Source organism: Papaver somniferum, chromosome 1, assembly GCF_003573695.1.
Source record: "Papaver somniferum cultivar HN1 chromosome 1, ASM357369v1, whole genome shotgun sequence".
NCBI classification, from domain to species: domain Eukaryota; kingdom Viridiplantae; phylum Streptophyta; class Magnoliopsida; order Ranunculales; family Papaveraceae; genus Papaver; species Papaver somniferum.
In genome coordinates, this window is record NC_039358.1 from 205,262,415 (window position 1) to 205,283,014 (window position 20,600).

At 37.5% G+C, this 20,600-nt stretch overlaps 3 protein-coding genes across 4 annotated transcripts; 1 reads left to right on the top strand and 2 right to left on the bottom strand.

The window, feature by feature from the left end:
* Nucleotides 1-47: 47 nt before the first annotated feature.
* On the bottom strand, nt 48-741 carry LOC113313401 (60S ribosomal protein L27-like). The gene has a single exon (XM_026562163.1). The coding sequence runs from the start codon at nt 664-666 to the stop codon at nt 259-261; it is 408 nt and encodes a 135-aa protein (XP_026417948.1). The 5' UTR covers nt 667-741; the 3' UTR covers nt 48-258.
* A 3,618-nt stretch (nt 742-4,359) lies between these two features.
* LOC113313420 (scarecrow-like protein 23) lies at nt 4,360-6,015 on the top strand. The gene has a single exon (XM_026562190.1). The coding sequence runs from the start codon at nt 4,528-4,530 to the stop codon at nt 5,884-5,886; it is 1,359 nt and encodes a 452-aa protein (XP_026417975.1). The 5' UTR covers nt 4,360-4,527; the 3' UTR covers nt 5,887-6,015.
* Nucleotides 6,016-6,182: 167 nt separating this feature from the next.
* LOC113313408 lies at nt 6,183-9,436 on the bottom strand. Of its 2 annotated transcripts, XM_026562183.1 has the most exons (5): nt 9,307-9,436; nt 7,984-8,627; nt 7,540-7,857; nt 6,887-7,264; nt 6,183-6,664 (listed from the first exon to the last, which is right to left on the bottom strand). In XM_026562183.1, coding segments are annotated over exons 2-5 (1,305 nt in total). In that variant the 5' UTR covers nt 8,591-8,627; nt 9,307-9,436; the 3' UTR covers nt 6,183-6,662. The 2 variants fall into 2 exon arrangements, with proteins under 2 accessions (XP_026417968.1, XP_026417961.1); XM_026562176.1 differs by having other exon boundaries at nt 7,540-8,627.
* Between the last annotated feature and the right edge of the window lie 11,164 nt (nt 9,437-20,600).

Below are 20,600 nucleotides of genomic sequence, written 5' to 3' on the forward strand. Positions count from 1 at the left end.
AAATGTAACCAAAATTAAGAATGTAACCAAAATTAAGAAAATCAAGAGACAATAAGATACCAAAACTAAGATTCAATTTAAGCAACCCATTAATCCATAGACAAAAATTCCATCCATGAGAAATATACAACTTCTCAATCAAAATACTGTTTTAAAAACCTAAATGTACTTGGAAAATAAGAACATATAATTCCTGTGAACACTGTTAAAGCCGCTTGATAATACCTTGACACTACCTCCCAAAATGAAAAGAGATGCTTAAAACCTGAGTTTAGTGAAGAACCACCTGTTTTTACCAGTCTTGAACCTTTCCTCCAACCTCTTCTTAGTCTCCTTAGCAGCAGTAACCTTCTTATCTCTGGATGTCAACGCATCAGCTGTAACAACATCTTTAAGATCCACATCAAGATTGTAACGAGTTGGCATGATGTGATTGTAATTCACAACCTTGATGAAAGCTTTCACTCTCGATTTCTTTGCTGTCTTCTTTGCTGAATCTTTACGGATGACTTTCTTTGGGTATTTCATGATTCCAGCTACCAAACAGTGACCATAAGGACGCTCACGAGTTCCTTCATCGAATTGCTTCACAATCACTGCTTTACGACCAGCGAATCGACCTTGTAAGACGATTACAGCCTTGTTTGGTTTCAGAAACTTCACCATTTTTGCTCCGCCTCTTGCCTCCGCCGCACTCTGGTTTGATACGAAGAAACTGTGTTTTTATCTCTATGGGAAGAAGAAGAGATTATGAAACCCTAGAGGGTTGATATATCCGATGAAAGTTTTTGTATTAGGCCCAGAGTTTGATGGAATTACGTTAGCGCCATTAGGTTTTTTTTTGGGGGGAATAGAAATGTTTGGGTTCTTTAGAGAACCGGTTCAGGATGAGAAGTGCAAGACAAGATTTGGTGCCATCTTTGCCTGGTCAATGTGGTCATAGTGCACCTGACCACGGGACTGGTAAGAAGTTCGAATGTCTAACAGCCTGTTTGAATCGAAGTAAAAGCAGTTTTCAGAAGTCTGAAGTTAAAATTTTGCTTCCCAAAAAAATATTGTATTTTTATTTTAAGTCATTTTTAAACTTGATCTCCAACCTAATTTCTGACTTTTTAACCGACTAGTGCGACGGGACTGGTAAAAAGTTCGATTTCTGGAAGTTGAAAAATCAGAAATCAGTTTGGCAATAATTTTTCAAAATAACTTCTAGAAGCAGAAAAGTCATCTTTTTGTGAAGCAAAATAGTTTTGCTTCTGACTTCTACTTCTTGATGGAATTACGTTAGCGCCATTAGTTTTGCTCCTAAACCGCCTTTACTCTCTTCTTGTGAAGTCAGAAGCACTTCTGTTTTTAGTATCCAAACGCGCTATTATATAGCTCGCCTGGATGTAACTCTGTGTAGTTACTTAAAATCTGAGAGATGTTAGAAGTGGGATTCTAGGGTTTCTGAAAGTGAGTTACGGGAGGTTGAGCACGAACAATCTATGCCTAAACCACGCACAATGGCCGTTCAAAGGCTGCTTCAGTCACATATAAGAGGTTTAGGGATGGCCTTACGAAGGGAAGCAGACGAAGAGAGAGATCAAAAAATTCCAGGGTTTGAAGAAGAATTGCTCTGAGAGGTTATGAGAAAGATGATCGTAGCTTGGAGAAATTGATGACCTATTTATAGCTGAATTCTCTAATCTCAGGGTCGGTGAAGTTCCTTACTTTCAGTGCCGTGCGGAGCAATTCTCCATTCTCTTCAGGAATAAATAAAGATAAACTAGGTTAAGTTTATCTCATTATTCCACCGCCTTTACTCTGTTCTGCAGTGAGAAATAAGCCGGGTATTTCTCACATGTGCCATAGACCGCCAGACCAAAACCCTAATTGTTATCCCCCCATTTGTGTGAAGCTGAATCAGCCTTTGTGGTGATGTGTTGAAAGATAAATATTCTCTTTAGTCGAGTTAGCCAAGATAGAGATATATTCTCTAATTTGCAAGAATATTGACTAGGATGAGTCACATGAAAAGTTATGGGATGCCTCAGAATTCGTGTGCAGAGTGTGAGAGGAGCTGAGGATGAGATCCCTCCCTTCATGACCAGTCACATACGTCATGTGGAGACCGTATTATTGCTTGTGGGTCCCTTTATTGAGCATACGGAGCTCAAGAGAGCTTATCCACGTTTTTGAATAGACATATATAGTTCAGGCTCAATTTTCTAGCCGTGAGTGTGTTTAAGAGGCTGATAAATAGGCTTGAGCCCTAGGTAAGGCGTGTGCCTATAATGGGGAATATTCGGCCATGTTTGAGATTTCCCGAGAGATTTAAATCTCTTTGAGATTTTCTGGAGAGATGTGAATCTCTCCGGGGTTTTGAAAAGAGATGTGAATCTCTTTGAGATTTTGTGGAAGAGATGTGAATCTCTTTGAGATTTTGTGGAGAGATGTGAATCTCTTCGGGATTTTGAGGAGAGATGTGAATCTCTCCGAGATTTGAGTCTCTCCAGGATTTTGAGGAGAGATGTAAATCTCTCCGAGATTTTGCGAAGAGATGTGAATCTCTCCGAGATTTTATTAACAGATCCGAATATCTTTGTGGTCAGTAGGGACTCGTCCTAAAGAGAGAGAAAAGACTTTGTGCGTCCGATTAACGTCTCTGCGAGACTTTGGCTTACTTGTCTTTGACCAACGTATCTTGCAGAGATGTTCTAGGAATCAATTGTGTCCATATAATGGGGCCGACAAGACCAGTGTATCTCGAAAAGATGTTCTAGGAGTCTGTCGAAAGGGCGCAGATTCAGAATAACCAGTGTATCTCGCGAGGATGTACTAGGAATTATTCATAAGCCTCGGTAAGTCGAGACATATCCTAGAGTAGACATGACCAATGTATCTCGCAATGATGTGCTAGGAATCAGTCCTTGATCTCAAATAGGGTGATTCGTGCTTACATGAGACATGTATGTCTCCGCTCTGGGTCATAAGTCCGTCGGGAATGTTTTTATGCATCTACAGAGCCTACGTGACCAGCAGTTTCTCGTCGAGGATGTGCGCTAGGAATCACGCCATCACGACCAACAGTGTCTCGCGGGGACGTATACTAGAAATCGTGGCTATAGATGCCCTGAGGACCAAGGGCTTAATCTCTTCCGTGAGAGTTGATTTTTGTCTATGGTCTTGAAATGACACTGTTGCCCTTATCCAAATTTCACCATCTACACTCTGGAACTTATTTTTTGACTTCTAGAAATAGAAAAGTCAGAAATTAGTTTGGGTGCACAATTTTCGAATGACTTCTAGAAGTCAAAAATATTAACTTTTGTAAAGCAAAAATATTTTGCTTCTGATTTCTGCTTTTGGTGTCCAAACATATTATAATAGCATGTTTGAGCGGAATTAGAAGCAGTTTTCAGAAGTCGGAAGCTAAAAAATTTGCTTCTCAAACAAAAATATGCAATTTTTGTTTTCAGTCATTTTAAAATTCCTTCCTAGTCTAATTTCTGACTTTTCAACTTAATTCACTAAACGAATTACTTTATGAATGCATCTAAACACTCTTAAAACTGGAAAGAAGTCCACTTATTTGATCATAACTGCTCATAATTGTAGATGTTAACATCAGCCGGAGCAAGTTTCACAAGCATTTTCCATTGGTATGACATGTGAGTGTAGGGCGGAGTTTGCAATTATTGCCTAGTGACGTCTTATTGCACTTGACCTCACCAAGAGATTTATGGGGAGGTGGCCACCCAATCAGTAGACTAAGGACCATTGAATTTGAGGTCATATAGATCTCTCATTGATGAAATTTTAGCAAGGCCCGGGATAGTTTTTGGATTTCAAATACACTTCAACCGCGCTAACAGTAAGGTAATGCCATTCCAATTTCTTACACCGTTAATGTGATCCAATACCCCAAAGATGCACAAGCCGTAAGAGTGTGATTTTGTGCAAATTTACCGATGTGTACGTGATAATTCAATCTCATTTTCTCATCTTATTTTAAGAATTATGGAACCAGATATGAATTTTTATGATGCATGATTATCTGTTAACTACTTAACCGGTCATATGGCCGAGGATACTTTAAATTTGTAATGAATCTCCTGTAAGACCATCCAAAACACGACACATGTGTAGATAAATTGGACCTATTAATCCCTTTGGTAATCATCAATAAAATCAAAGAAAACGATATGATTAAGCCTGTTAATCTCAGTCCAACCGCCAAGTAATCCAAAGAATAAACTAATCATACTTCTTCTATTCCTTGATTAATGAAGTAACCAAAGACTAATGAATTAATTAATTAACAAATGACGGTCGGCAGAAAAACTGTTACCTTTTAACGACAAATTAAACAGAAAAAGAACACAATGATAACGGCAAAAAACCCCAACATGAACAAACAGAAACCACCAATTTTCCTTACTTATAACCTGCAAAATTCTATCCTAACAAAACTTGTTTTGTCTTTATTACAAGATTTTGATCTATCATAATCAAAATCATAAAGGAGTACAATTATTGATTACTATTATGATTCAGAGTTGTAGTAGTAATTTTCTTTATCACCAATCATCATCAGAATATGCAGCAGCAGCAAATTCAGTGAAAACCCACAAAAGAATGAATCAGAATGATGATGAATTGTCAATTTTCAATAACAGCTCTGACCAATCAGATGATCAAAACCCACCAAGGAAGAAACAGAATTTTGAAGAACAGGGGAGGATGATGGTTACTGATAATCAGAGTGATGATGATGAATCAAGTGGACTAAGATTACTGGGGTTGTTACTAAAGTGTGCAGAATCAATTTCAATGGATAATCTTGATGAAGCAAGTGATTTATTACCAGAGATTTCTCAACTATCATCACCATTTGGCACTTCACCTGAAAGAGTTGCATCATATTTTGGTCAAGCATTACAATCAAGAATCATAAGTTGTTGTATAGGTACGTATTCACCACTTGATTCTGACAAGACTCTGAATTTGAATCAGAGCCAGAAGATTTGTAACGCGCTTCAATCGTATAATTCGATTTCTCCATTGATCAAATTCTCTCATTTCACTGCAAATCAAGCAATTTTTCAAGCACTAGAGGGTGAAGACAGGATTCATATTATTGATCTTGATATAATGCAAGGACTTCAATGGCCAGGGTTGTTTCATATCTTAGCATCAAGATCAAAAAAGAAGATCAGATCAATGAGAATTACAGGGATTGGTTCATCAATGTTGATGCTACAAGCAACAGGGAAACGGCTCTCTGATTTCGCGAGTTCACTCGGTTTACCATTTGAGTTTAATCCATTGGAAGGTAAAGTTGGTAACATAACCGATCTCAGTCGACTCAGTCCAAGACAAGGTGGTGAAACGACAATAGTACACTGGATGCACCACTGTTTATACGACGTGACCGGTTCCGATCTAGGTACATTAAGCTTGCTCAAAATCTTGAGGCCCAAACTGATCACGATCGTCGAACAAGATTTAAGTCATGGAGGTAACTTCTTAGGTAGATTCGTCGAAGCATTACATTATTACTCAGCATTGTTTGATGCTCTAGGCGATGGATTAAGCGGAGACAGTATCGATAGACATCAAGTGGAACAACAATTATTCGGCGTTGAAATTAGGAATATTGTGGCAGTTGGTGGACCAAAGAGAACAGGAGAAGTGAAAGTAGACAGATGGGGTGATGAGCTGAGAAGAATCGGTTTTAAATCGGTTTCACTCGGTGGCAACCCAGCAGCTCAAGCAAATTTGTTACTGGGCATGTTTCCATGGAAAGGTTACACTCTAGTTGAAGATGAAGAAACTGGGTCTCTAAAATTAGGCTGGAAAGATTTATCTTTACTCACTGCTTCTGCTTGGCAACTGTTGGAATAATCAACCATTTCATCGTTGATCTTTCGAGAAAATCTAGAAAAATCTCAATTGTACAATAAGAACCATCCATGTTTTGCTTTTTTTCTCCGTGTGGCTTCACTTTTCCCTGTAATTCTTTTTGTTTTGCGTTTCAGTACTATTCTGGGTCAACTATAATGTCCTGTCGAAACTCAACTCCAAACTTTCATTCAAGAATAATATCAATGCTTAGATCATCTTCATGCAACAGAATTTATTAACAGTCACAATAAAACAAGATATAAACTTTGTGATTAGCAGAGAATCTTGTATTAATCTTAATAAGGAATCAAGTTTTGTAGCCTAATATGTATTAAATCTATAAACTAAACCTGTAAATATTAATTAATCCTGACAAGTGACAACAACAACCTAGAGAGTGAAGTATGCCCAAACAAGGGCGTAACATTTTTTGTTTGTTCTGTGCACATCTTGCATTGTTTGACATGGTACACGGACATAGATATTTACGTAAAGTGATACAGGTAGAAGAACAGAAAGAACTGGTAAAAGGAAGATGATATATATCATTCTTTCAAGTTCTTTCTGTAAGATCTATCCTAAAAATATAACATTGCTTTTCTTCAAAGGATAATGAAACAAACATCTGAGACATACCGTATACAATCATGGTAATGGAAGAACTCCAGTTTATTACTCTGTGAATGCGGCTTCTATTTACAATCCCACCACTATAAGTTAAATGTCAAGTACTCTGGCTGATCCAAAATAACAAAAGTCGAGGTGATCCAATATATTCCTGCAAATTATGAATACAAGTGCAGCTTCTATTAGTACTGGATATAACTATATCCAATTGACTTCGAAAGACTTGAAAGCAAACAAACTTTTACCTGTGGAAGAAAAAGGAACAGTAAGTAACGAAATTGAGTCTCTTAACCATCAAAGAAGTTCATATCTAAATTTTATATAAAGCAGTAGTGCATAAAAGAAATTTAAGAGTACTGGGTAGGAGCATTACAATTAGATGGGTATTGACTGGCCTGTCCGGTTTCGATTAGACTCGACTCTACATCCTGGGAAGCCGTCCAACCAGGTTCATACGCTTCAAGGAAACCAAGCTTTGCCTTATTTGGTAAATCGTGGGGATGAACAAATGGAACACCAGGCGGCCATCCGATCTCCATCCTTATGCTTCCACAAGGGCTATCTAGGCTCTGTATGTGACTTTCGCAGTCCTTCAAGCTGCAAAACCTCAGCTTAATGCCCTTCTTGTCTGCTATTTCCTGAACTCGTTCTTTGAGGACTCTTTGAGCTTCAAGACGCAACCTCTTTGACGGTGGCAGTGGTTTACACCTTGTATTTGGCTTCCTCCTCTTCACCAACGACTTCAGAGATCCTGTACCAGCATGGCATCGATCCAATGACCTGTTATTAAACGCTACTTACTAAGGTATAAAAGTGGTAGAAACAAAATAATCAAACTTCAAGAAAACCAGGTCAGAAGAATAATTACATCTTGCATCAATGGCACTGCCCTGCCATGTTCAAAATAAAATCTGTCCATAAGTGACCCATAACCTTGTAATGGTCGTCTCAATTGGACTGTCTAATAAATGCTATTTTCAATAAAAATGATTAAATGAAATAAATTTATCAACATGCTGACATTACCATCTTGAGCAGCTGGAAAATTGTAATTTTGGAAGCTTTGCCTGTTATGAAGTTGGTCAACTGGGTGCGTTCTCTGCATGAAGTCATCCACAAGTATTGGAAGCTGAAACTGAGCTTCAATTCCGTGACCTGCTGCACTCATCTCCGAACCACTTAGACTTGCCATGGATTTAGGCATGAGCTTGAAAGCTAGAGAACAGCGTCCATAGCCATGCAGGCTACCTGTATCTATTCGGTGGGTCGCAGGAGTGACATACCCGGCAGTGGCATAGTACAGCGCGAGTCCAGGGTAGACTATGGCTTCATGAGGACCAAGATCTGCGTCCACAAGCATCCAATTGCCATGAAAGTCCCTTATATGTAAACCTGGTTTATCTGACTTAACAAGAGTTATTAAACCTTTATCGACCTGATGCTCATGATCAGAAAACATTACCAACTGACCATCATCTTGAGTTGTCAAACCATGTTGTTGTCCTTGAAATGCTTGCCTGCTTGAGTGACAGCAAACAGATAACACCGATGATGAAATTTCCCTATTTCTCAGTGGAACATTATCGAGTATGCCGTTGAATGCAGAGCTACGCAAGTTCAATGAAAAGGTAATGGCATCCAAAACATCTCTAGCAACTCTTGCAAGCAATGGAAACATATCTGGCAAACCAGCCGGAGGGTATTCCATTGTGTTGTTGTTAGGCTCTGTTGGTGTGAGACCTGGTCTGAAATCATATGTTTCTTGGCACAGCTGAGGTTCTGCATAGTAACCAGATGTCCTGCACCAGTCTCGGGAGTCATGGTTATGTACCATATGTGCATTGGGATACGAAGCTTTTTGATGGAAGTACAAGTGAGCAGATTCCAAACCAGATCTTAGAAGGGCTCCATCACTAGCTGGGAGTTGAAGTATTACTGCAGAAAACTGAGTTAAAGACTGGGACAATGTCGAAACCGAAATTTTGTATGTATCAGAAGGAAGACCTTCCGAGGCTATGAGATCCGTAAGTTTGACGCGACCAAGAGATGGCAGGCATTGGCCTGCCACAGCACCCATTCAATACTTTAACTACCCTATTTGTCTCCGTTATAAGCTGCACATAAGTAAACCAACTTCAGTTGGAAGGATAATAAACAGAAGATCCAAAATAGTATAGAGTTCGTATGACCCTCTAGTTCCACTCAAACAACAAATGACCCCAACCAATTTCAAATAATATTCGTAATAAGGTTATTCATATAATACAGTCTAGCAAGCTACCAATGTCTAGATAAGCATATAGCATTACATTCGACTAGCGGCAAAGGTACCAAGTAGCTCGAAGAAAAAGAACCCACTGACAATAAGTATACATTGCAATAACACCTAACAGGGGTTCTTAAACTTTGCAACACTAGACAACTGAGAAATTCAGTTTACAGTTTATACCATCGGGCTTTGATTGTTTAATTCTCTGTTTCCTTATTTTATGATGATCTATGCAAAAAAAAAAAAAAAAGTTCAGTTTTGTCACTTGATTTCACAATTGGCAAACTAGTACTGCTGCTGCTTCAATCAGTGAGTCCTTGAAAAGGTCTGTAATAAAAATTTCTGATCTATCTAAATATGGTATATGTAAACAAGATGCAAGGAGAAGAATATGACAAGCAATGTAATTCAACAAAAAGAATCAAAGGGAAACCCTAATTCACAAATTTGACCTAAAAAATCAAAATCAGAACAGCAATTATATCCAATATTACAGTAAAAACACTTTGATAGTATCAACTGACCTTTGAATGAAGTGAAATTGGTACTCAAGTTGGGGAAATTAGGGTTCTTCAATTCTTCGTCTGTAGATTCAGAGAGATGGGAAGAGGAGAGTGAGAGCAGCTCTCAAGCAGGCTGTGCACGTGCACACTGTAAGAGTCAGTTTTAAATGTTTTTCCAGCTCACTGAGCTGACTGTTCATCTCGGCTCGTGTTGAATAAGAAACAGATCGGGTACAAAACAATACATTGTTTTTTTTTTTTTCAAGGATGCATTTATATATAAGAAGGGTTAGGTTACAATTTTGCGGTACCCACATAGTCGTGGAAGATAATTTGACCAATAACAATTAGGATTCTCAAATTTTGGTTGAAAAATCTCCCATTTGACTTCCATTTGTGGCATGATTGGCAATGCCATCTGTCGTCTGATTTCCTTCTGGGTAGTTGTATTGGATAGCTGATTACATAATTTGTTGCATCCTATTTTTTATTTCATGAACCATTTCCGCGTCACGGTGGAGCAGTAGGAGATATGATGAATCAGAGAAGGTTTTCAGAATCGGTCTCAAAAAGAACCTTTTGCCATTTCCTTTCTGCTGCCGTTCTGGTTGCTTGGAGCAGAGCCCAAGTTTCTGCTGTTAAGGCAGTCGTAATTCCTAGAGGTTGAGCCAGCGCCATCACAGTTCGTGTTTCTGAGTCTCTGCAGATGAATCCTGCACCTGCAAAACCTGGGTGGCCCCTGACCACCCCATTAGTGTTGATCTTTATCCAGTTCAGGTCCGGGATAGACCATCCCACAGAGATTGTTGATATCCTTTAGGTGTTTTCAGAATGATTAGATATCGGAAAGTCACCTGGTAGCACAAGAGGTGATAATTTTAAAGCCTAAAAATACTCTTGTTGTTGCTTTATGCTAAGCTATAATTTCATCTGTTGTTGTTTGCTTTTGTCGGTATACCAGCTCATTGCTTGCTAGCCATAAGGTCCAGAGTAAGAAACATAGAGAGGATATGCAAGGTGTATAAGCAGATTTTTGTAAGAGTTGGTATATGGTTGTTTGAGGAGTTATGCCGATTGTGGGAGTGTTAATGGAGTTAGGTGTGTTGGAGTGCTGAGTGAAGAAGGTATTCCTAGCTGCAGCCGTTATTGAGCATTAGAGTAGTATGTGGTTCACCAATTCTTGATTAAAGTTGCATTTTGAGCAAATGATTGGATTGGTTGGGTGGATATGTGTATGATAGTGAAGGTTGGTAGCCTTTCGTTTATTGCTTCCCACAAGAAAAGATGAATTTTTGGTGGACATGGAACTGTCCACATGAATTTGATATATGAGAGGGGGCTCTGAGGAGTTTGACCAACTTGATGGGTTAGATATTTGTATCCTGAGGAAATAGTTTATTTACCAGATTTTGAATGCGGACAAATAATGTTGTCTTGGGAATTATCACGGGGCAGGTGGATTTTTATGATTTTTGGGATGCAAGATGGGGCAGAGTGTATATTTTTTTCTTAAATACAGTTATATGTACGATCATGTCAATGATATCCGTCACTGTTTGGATGGGGTAGCACTGCGCTGGATCTAGGTTTGGGTACTGTGGAATCCAATTTGCTACGATGGGTGTTGTTAAACCATTTCCAATACAACGGAATGTCAATCATTGCATTGTTGGGACTGGAGTTGCTAGTTGCCTCCATTGGGCGCTTGAAGAAGATGAGATGGTATGAATACCCTGTAGGATTGGTTGCTGGCTGAGATATTTCTCGTTGCATAGTCTCTCATAGATGGAGTCAGGTTTTCATGCAGATTCCATATTCTTTTCAAGAGAAGAGGTTTGTTATGTTCACTACTTTTCCTTATGCCAAGCCCTCCTTCGGATATTAGTTTTTTTACTTTAATTGGATGAAGCTTTTTGACTGACGAGTCGTGTCCCCAAAGAAAATTTCTGGTGATGCGGTCTATTTTTTTTGTACTTCGGTGGGTAGAGTTTGTGTTTGCATAATGTGGTTTTATGTGGGGGTTAGGGAAGTTTTAATGAGCATCATTCTTCCTGCTTGGGTTAGAAATTTTGTCATCCATCCCTTTGTTTCCTTACCAGTATCTGAAGTAGAGGTGCAAAGGTTTGTATAAAATCTCTTCTTTGTTTGAATTGAACCCTAAGATAGTTAGGGGGTCTGATGTAGCTGACATGTTAAAAAAAATTGATGTAGTTCGGTCACCTTGGATGGGTCTACTCTCGGGTGATGAATAATATCATATTTGGAGGTATTTATTACCTGCCATGCTGAAGATCCGTAGTTTCTTGAGTTGGTTGTTACTATGGGTAGAGGATTTGGAAGTGATTAGAAGATCGTCATCATATATTAAATGGATGATGGGTGGTGCTTTGTTCGATATGTTAAGACCTTTTTACTAGTTGTGGGTTTTGAAGGTTTCCCAGGTTAGTAAAAAGGATTTTGGCACAAATTATGAAGACATAGGACGAAAGAGAGTCTCCTTGCATAATTCCTCTTGTTGGGTTGATGTATCCATATGTTGTACCATTAATGTTGATTGAGTATGTTACAGATGTGACGCGTAGCATAATGTAGTCCACAAATAGTGTTGTAAATCCAAGCTTGATGAAAGCAGTTTTGATGAATCCCAGTCTAGACTATCGTAGGCTTTCCGGATATCCCGTTTGAGATCTATTTTTGGGTCTTTGGTGAGGCATGAAGTTCTGAAATGATGGAATAATTCTCCAGCAATTTCTATGTTATTGTGTATTGATCTCTGTGGAACAAACGCACTTTGGGATGGGCTTATTAAGAAAGGAATGAGTGGCCTAATTCGGTTCACCAGGATTTTTGCGATGATTTAATATGTGACATTGCAGAGTCCTATGGGTCTGAATTGAAAATGTTTTGATGGATGGTCAATTTTATGAATTAAAGTGAGGTTTGTGTGATTCATGAGTGGGTGCATATTCATATTATTGAAAAAACTTTTGACCATATCAATCAATAGAGTATGAGTTGTTCCCAAGAAAACTTTGTAGAACTTACTTGTGTATCCATCTGGACCATGAGCACATCGGAGTTTATGGAGAAGAGAGCTTGTTTGATTTATGTTGTAGATACTTCCTTGGTAACAAAATTCATTTTCCTAGTAGTTAATCTTAGGTTGATATCTGCAAAAAGATCAACATCTATCACCGTATATGGAGCCGTGTATTGTTCAGAAAAATGATCAAGAATGAGTTGAACCACATCATATTTATTGTTAGGCCAGTTGTTTTGTGCATCTTAGAGTTGTTGAATATTGTTACAAGATCGGTGAATGGTTCCTTTAATGTGGAAGAATGTTGTATTTAGATCGCCTGACTGTATCCATTGAATTCTGGACCTTTGTTGTCAGTATGTTGCGTGACATTGTAGGAGACCCGTATGGTTGCTTCTTAGATGCTTTTTTTTGGACCATCCAGAATTCTAGGTCACTTTTTGTTTGGGTAGCATACTGATGTTGAGCTATTTTTATTTTAGTTGTTGATTTCTTGATCATAGTTGGTAGGTGACCGAAGGTTTCTTTATTCCATTCTGAGAGTGACTGAATGGTTGTTGTGAGCTTCAATTGAAGGTCTAGGGTTGGTTCAGTATCTTGTTGTTGAATCCAAGTCGATTCAACCACTTGTTTGAGTTGTGGGTGAAATAGCCAAATATGTTCGAATTTGTTCCTTGCCAATCTATTGCTTTCACTTGCACTAGGATTGGGGCATGATCAGATGTTATCCTTGGGAAATGAGTAACTGCTGCATGAGGCTTTTCTGTTCGCCAATGTTGGGTTGAAAGGGATTTATCCAGTCTCTCTTGAATGTTATCTTGTCCAAGTCGATTGGTTGTCCAGGTGTAGGGGCCGCTCGGAACCCTAGGTCCATAAAATCCATCTGGTCCATCATTGTGAGGATTGGTTGGAATTGTACATATGTTGCTTGTCTTCCTCCTTTTTTTTCCCTGATTGATCCAGAAAAATCTCTTAGCAAAACCCAAGGTATAGTCGGGTTGATGTTGTTGAAGATTGAAGGAAAAAATTTCCATAGATTTGTCCGTAAATCTGGATATGGTGGACCATAAATGCTAGTACATAGCCACAATTGCTCAGTGGGTGGTGGGGTAACTATTGCATGGATATAGTTTTGTGAATGAGTTAAAATTTCGAGGTTGAGGTTGTTGTCCAATATTAAGAAGAGACCACCACGCCTTTCTATTGGAACTGAGAAACGATTATGAAACTGAAGAGATTGAGCAGGCCTCTCATGGGATGATTATTTGATAAGTTTTCAGAAAGAAATACAATGTTGGGACTGTGAAGGATAACTAATCCTCTTAAATGTTGGTTAGTGATTGGTTAGTTTATTCCTTGACAATCCCAAGCTAATATTATCATTGGAGAATTAAATTATTTTTATTGAGTTATAAGAATTACTTCAGCAGGGAGAGTGTGATGGGTATGTGTTGTTGGGTTTGATAGAAAGTTTTATGGACTTTGTGGGCTAATATGAAAATGAAAGAAGCTTCAAGGAAGTATTAAGAGAAAGAAATAAAAAGAGTTAGATAGATATGAGTGATTGGTTAGGGGGTTCAGATAAGGTTTTTTTGAGGGAATTATCTAGGGAATAAAGGTGCAAAGGTTTAAAGAGTTTGCATTAGTTTGAATGTATGAGAATTACTGATAAGAGGTTGTTATGTTGAACAACGATCAAATATCAGAGAGGATAAGGACATAATTAGGTCGAAAGTTGGATATGATCATCCAAGAAGAAAAATAATGAAAAGGTGATTAGAAAGATGTAATGTTTATACTATTTAGGTAAGTAGCTAAAAAATGCTTAGTAATGCTTAGCAAGAGACTTTTAAACAGTATGATACTATTTAGTTAAGTAGCTAGAAATGCTTAGTAATGTTTACTAAGAGATTTTTAGACATTAGAGGATCGGATCCTAAGTGCGGAAGAAAATACAGACTAGAGGATAAAGTAGAAAGAAAGACTTATATGGAAGAAGATAAACACTGAAGGACTGAAATATACATAAACTACATAGTAAAACTTAGACTTATATGAATGAAATATAGATAAACACTGAAACACTAAACAGTTAAACTTGTACACTATTATATATATCATAATCTGAGCAGATACCTGAAAATGATCTTATAACTAAAATTGTAGTAGATTGTAATCAAACAACTATATGAAAGAAGATACAGTGAGCTTAAGCAAAAAAAAAACTGGTACGTCCACCAGCTCAAAGTAACCTAAAAGATAACTGTACTAATAAACAACTAACACAATAAGTAAATAGATACAATGAGCTTAAGCAAAAAAAGGTGGTAAGTCCACCAACTCTATATATCCTAGTAAATATCTAAACTTATAAACAACTAAAACAACCTAATAATACAAGCCATAATTATATGTGAAAACATGTTTAAACCAGGAAATATTGAGAGTAACCACACGCCCCTTAGATGTGTCCGAGTTTAGAAATTTTGAATGTGTCATAATTAGTTGATGGTGCAGTCTTTGTTAGCATAGACTTGATTTGGTGTTGGCTGCTGATTGTGCTGAGATAGGTTATTTGTTGAATAGTTTTCTCCAATTTAATCAGAGGTCTCATAATTGGAGTTAGCTAAAGAGGTTGACTGAATCATTGTTGAAGATTTTAATTGTTTCATATGTTGATATTGTTGCGTCCATTGTTGAACTTCTTCATTTGAAACATTTCTGGCATGACTTGCTCCATCCGAGGTCCCAACTCATGTGCTATTGAGAAAAGCTTGTTGGTCTGGATCAAATCTTTTTATAGCTGAGCTTGCAAACATGTTCCAATTTTCAGAGTCTGAGAGGAATTCATCATCTTCTTCATATGAGACAATGAATCTAATAGGGATATGAGGTTGTTGATCTTCAGATGTAGTCAATGCAGGAACTGTAACTTGAATAAATGATTTTTCTTCAATGAGATTAATGTAACACAGTATAGTGTCAGCACCATACCCATCAATTGGTGTCACTAGCTCCAGATTAAAACGAGATAAATGAAAGTCATATGAAACGATAGAAGTTAGATGCACATGCAGTTGTACTTCTCGTACTTCTGGTTGTCGGGAACATCACAAAAGCATTCTTCTTGTAAGCACAAAACTCGACCACGAAGACATTTTCTGCCATAATCAATTTCTTTTTATTCGACAAAACTCGACCACGGATTCTTCCAGCATAATTTTCAATAGTGGTATCACATTCACAAGCATTAACAGATTTATGAAACGACACAGAAGCATTACCAGATGATGATTCAACAAGCTCTTTCTTGTTATGGGTTATATCGGAAACTATAGGCTTATTATTTTGATCAAAATTAGCACATACAATAGCATCACGAACACGAAATCCAATGTCATGTGTATTTCGTTGAACATCATACAATGATGCGGTCACTGTGGTAGAAGGATCTTTAAGAAAACTCTATCCAATACCTTTTGATGTAGACCATTGCACAAACCTATCTTTAATGCATATATTATCATAGGAATATACTGTGCACATCAAGCTTTTCAAATTCGACAAAAACTTTTCAGCTAAAACTTGTTTACCGATGTAATCTTCCACATAAATATATTTCAGAGATAGTTGTCCAATCACATGGATAGACATATCAGATAACACAAAAGATTCCATAATCAGATCAAAACTTCTCTCACACCAACTACAAACCATCTTATGCAAACCCAACTTTTCCCTGCACATGTACACCAAAAATAGATCGGATCAACATAAACTTCTTTTGGGGGCATGAATCCTCAGTTAGAAAACTTCATACTTTGTGTGGTGACAAATTAACCAAACCAATAGACGAGGGAGGGCTGGGCATTAAGAAAAGTAGTGACCACAATAAAGCTCAACTCATGAAGAGGATATGGAGTTTACATAATCAGAAGATTCCATATACACAAGCCTATGTAACGAGAAATACCTCAATAATCAGGCAATTCGTCAGGGAGACATCACCATTGCACCTTTAGCCAGCCCACTTTGGAAACAACTGACATCCCTCATACCGACTTTCCGGAAACATACTTTCCACCAAATAGGAAACGGTTTGCCAACCCCTATTGAGGCTACCTGGATCCCACACTTCACAAATCTAGATCCAACACAATGCAACCCCATCCAAATGGTGGCAGATAACATTTATCCAATCTCTCATAACTGGATCCATGAAAAGCTAAACAACCTACCCCCCTTGCTTCACAAAGAATTAGAAACATACACCTCCCTCTTAGCGACACAGAAGATGATATCATTTGGCCGCACTCCAAATCTAGGAAATACACTACTGCCTCTAGTTACAAATGCTTAATCCAAGAAACACAACCTCAACAGAACCCCCTACCAGCAACCAAATTCTTTGGACCTTACCATGTCCAGCAAAATTCATCTTTTCTTGTGGAAAGCAATCAATGAAGGCCTACCAACCTTCACTATTTTAAACCGAATCAATATCGTCAATTCAAATGTATTCCATCGTTGTAATTCCGATACAGAATCAACGAATCACTTACTCGTACGCTGCCCGGTAGCGATTACAACCTGGAACACTTTACTAAATCAACTCTCCTACACCCTAAATACCCCCACTATCATCCCAAATGCAATAACACCTCAAACAACCATCTCCCAACTTCTACAAAAACAAGTCCCTCCCGCAGTCCTCTCTTCTTTCTGTTATCTCTTTTTGTCACTCTGGTTGACTAGAAACGATTTTGTCTACCTTCAGAAACAAACAACATCAAATGACATTTTATTTTTAACCCTAAAGTAATAACAGGAGTATATTTGGGCTCAAAATTCAGTACCCCCTACTCTTCCAGGCGACTTACCTACTTCCACTCCATCAAGAGGAAACAGAACGACGACAACAATATTGGTAGGATGGTCCTATCCCAGCTCGGATTGGATAAAAATCAACACAGATGGAGCTTCCAGAGGACACCCCGGATTGGCAGGGGAAGGATTCATCTGCAGAGACTCAAAAGCAAAAGTCATCATGGCTCTCGCGCAACCGCTAGGAATTACTACTGCTTTAATAGCAGAAACCTGGTCGCTGCTGCTAGGCACAAGAACCGCAACAAATAGACAATGGATGAAAGTAATTTTCGAGATGGATTCTGAAACTCTTCTGCACTTTGTCACCTCCGCTACAACACCACCTTGGTATTTAAAGAGAATGATAAAGGAAATAAAACACCAAATTAATCAGATATCACACAGAGCCATCAAGCACAACTATAGAGAAGGAAACCAAGTGGCAGACGGCCTTGCTAATCACACAACAGATGGAAGCCAAACGGGGAATGTTGGAACCAAAATTTGGGAACATACAATCCCAAATTTCATTAATCAAATTGTACTCAACGACTCCATGAGTACTAAATACCCTCGTGTAATTTCCTCCTAGTTTTGTTATTAATTACATGCTTCAAAAAAAAAAAAAAACACAAAAGAATTCTGCTGGGTTAATTCCATCAGTTGAACCTTGTTAGGGTTTGCATGCAATACCATTCGTGTATCCACGTGATCAAAAGCTTGATTATTATCGACAATAGAGAAAACATGCATATCAACATCAGAAGTTATTAAACTAAGATCCGAAGGATTACCATAAAGTTCTTGTGAAACATGTGGTTCTTCTTCCTTCTCATAAGTTGATTCAATACAGTTAAGGCCAACAATAGTAACAATATTGGTTTCAATTGAAGAAACATCCTCCTAACTCAACGAAACATTTATATCATTATGTGATTCCTCCTCTTCGTCGACCAAATTTTCTTCTTTCTTTTCTTCTTCAAGAACAGATGTAGTCAAAACATCTTTAACACCCACAGATGATAACGAAACCTCTTGAGTTAAAGACGAAGCTTGTTTATCCTAAATTTCATCTTTCTCTTTAGAAATAGCTTTTATCTCTTCCACGGGAATAACAACTTCCATCTCCTTTGTGTTAACTGAGGTAGACGAAACAGATACAGAAGCATTAAAACACGATGAATTCTTTTGAACTTCTTTACCGAAAAGTTTGGCCAAAGCCAGTGAACGTCTAACTTCAGCCAAAGCAATCTTAAACCTTTCAGCTTTTTTACGTTTAGCTTCAACAATCAGAAATTCGTCAGGCTCCTCCAGTATTTTCTTATTCTCTTATATGGCAATAGAATAGTTTCTTATTTTTCTTTCATCATCTTCATGAGGATAAAAACTAAAACGAAGGTTAAAAATTTCACTAGAATATTCTCGAATAATTGTTTGTAAATCTTGTTTAAGCTTCAAAAGATCTTCCATAGGTGTTTCTTTCATGATCAAAAATGAAAATACAAGATTTTTTTTTAATTATTATTATTATTTATTTATTCAGGGTTTTGAGTTTTGCGGAAGCAGTTATGGATCGGTTTCTAGATAAGAATCTAAAAACTATGTATCTGATACCAACTAATGTATCACAGATCAGGATTGATAGAGGTGAATGCAAACTAGTTGCTGAGGATGTGAAGAGAGTTTAAGTTCCGTCAGAAAATTAATAAAATCTGATTCTAGGATCAAGACTTTATGTTTGATAATGATAATAATAATATTGATAATTGATTGATAAAAAAGATTGTATCTCTAAACAAGAAGGCAAAGCCTTTAAATAGGTTCACATGTACCGAATAAAAGAAAATAAAAAGGAATTCTACCTAAACTAGGAAAGTAAAGGACTTGCAAAGCAAGTAAACTAAAACAGACGCAAGGGATCAACAATCATTTTTGATACAGACGAAGGGATCAACTATAATAGTTGACACAATGAAAATAGGTAGATGTCCTACATCAGAGATACAGTTCTCTTAGAGTCTGAGGAGGAGTCAGAATGAAATCCAGAGTCTGAGGAAGAGTCAGAATGAAATTCATGTTTCCGATATCCTTCACCATCTGAGAAAGAGATTGTTGAGTTGTCTTGGACTGAAGAAGCAGAAGATATATTGTGTTCTAGACTCCAAATACTCCGATCACTCTCTAGTTTATCTATACCCACATTATGAAGCATTTCTTTCCAATAAACATCATCATCAGACATACGATCATGCATGGGATCAATATCTGGTTGTGCAGATTGAGGTTAAGCTCGAGGTGGTGCTTGAGGTTGGAGCTGTTGGTGATTAAGCAGAAAAAAGTCTGAACGTTCTACATCTAGGTGTCCTAATATGTGCCGAAACTCACAGAATAACCTAAGAATTTCTCGATAGTAAAATGCATTCCAGTTGAGACCATGATCATTAAGTGTTAGCAGCATACTTACTAAAGCTAATAGGTTGTGATATATAAATTTATTTTGAGTCTTATTCTCATGGAGTTGTAACCAAAATGGGTAGAGATTGGGACATTATAAGCAATGAGTTCTCCTAGAAAAGAAGTGTTATGAATCACATTTACTAAGCAGGTTTGTTCAGGAAAAAGGCTATGGAGAGTGATCTGAAAAACTTCACAATACATATCAAAATTTTGAGGTAAAATACCGAAGTTACATATTTGAATAAAAAGAACATCCCCATATACCACTCTGGTTCCTTTCCTCCAGACTTCAAACATTTCATTTTGACATTCATATTTCAAGAGATAAAAACCTCTACCTAATTTGCTAACAAAAAAATCACCAGAAAGCATCCATCTAAACTTTAAAGCTTTTTTTTAGGAAACCATGAATTTATATCCATCTTAGTTAAAAAAAAGTACCCACTAGCTTATGTCATTGCTTAATAAGAATCACAACATTCCTAGCATCATTCAGAAAAGCGATTAAAAGGAACATCACAAGTTATACGACTTGACCTATTGAAATTAAACTAGAGCAAGCAAAGAAAGGAAGAAATCTTTTTAAAAGAAAGGGTAAGAAAGCAAATTGATATGAGAGAAACAAGGGTGAAACATAATGTGGTTTTGGGTTGAATTTATAGGTGAAATGGGTTCATAAAAAAATAGGAAGAAAAGAAACATTATGATTACAATCCAAAAGAGGAGAGGAGATTCAGAGACGAAAACATAAGCAGGAAACTGGGAGTTGAAATTTCTAAAATGATAAGTGATTAACAACAAGAATAAGTCTCAGATCCTAGTTGTAAACCTCTAATAGTACCACTTATAAGTTCTGCATCTCCAAGACTTGGATAAAAAATTTCTGAAAAGATGAGATGATACCATCCTGATGGATGAACAATGTTACTTTGGTAATAGAAGTGCAATCCAT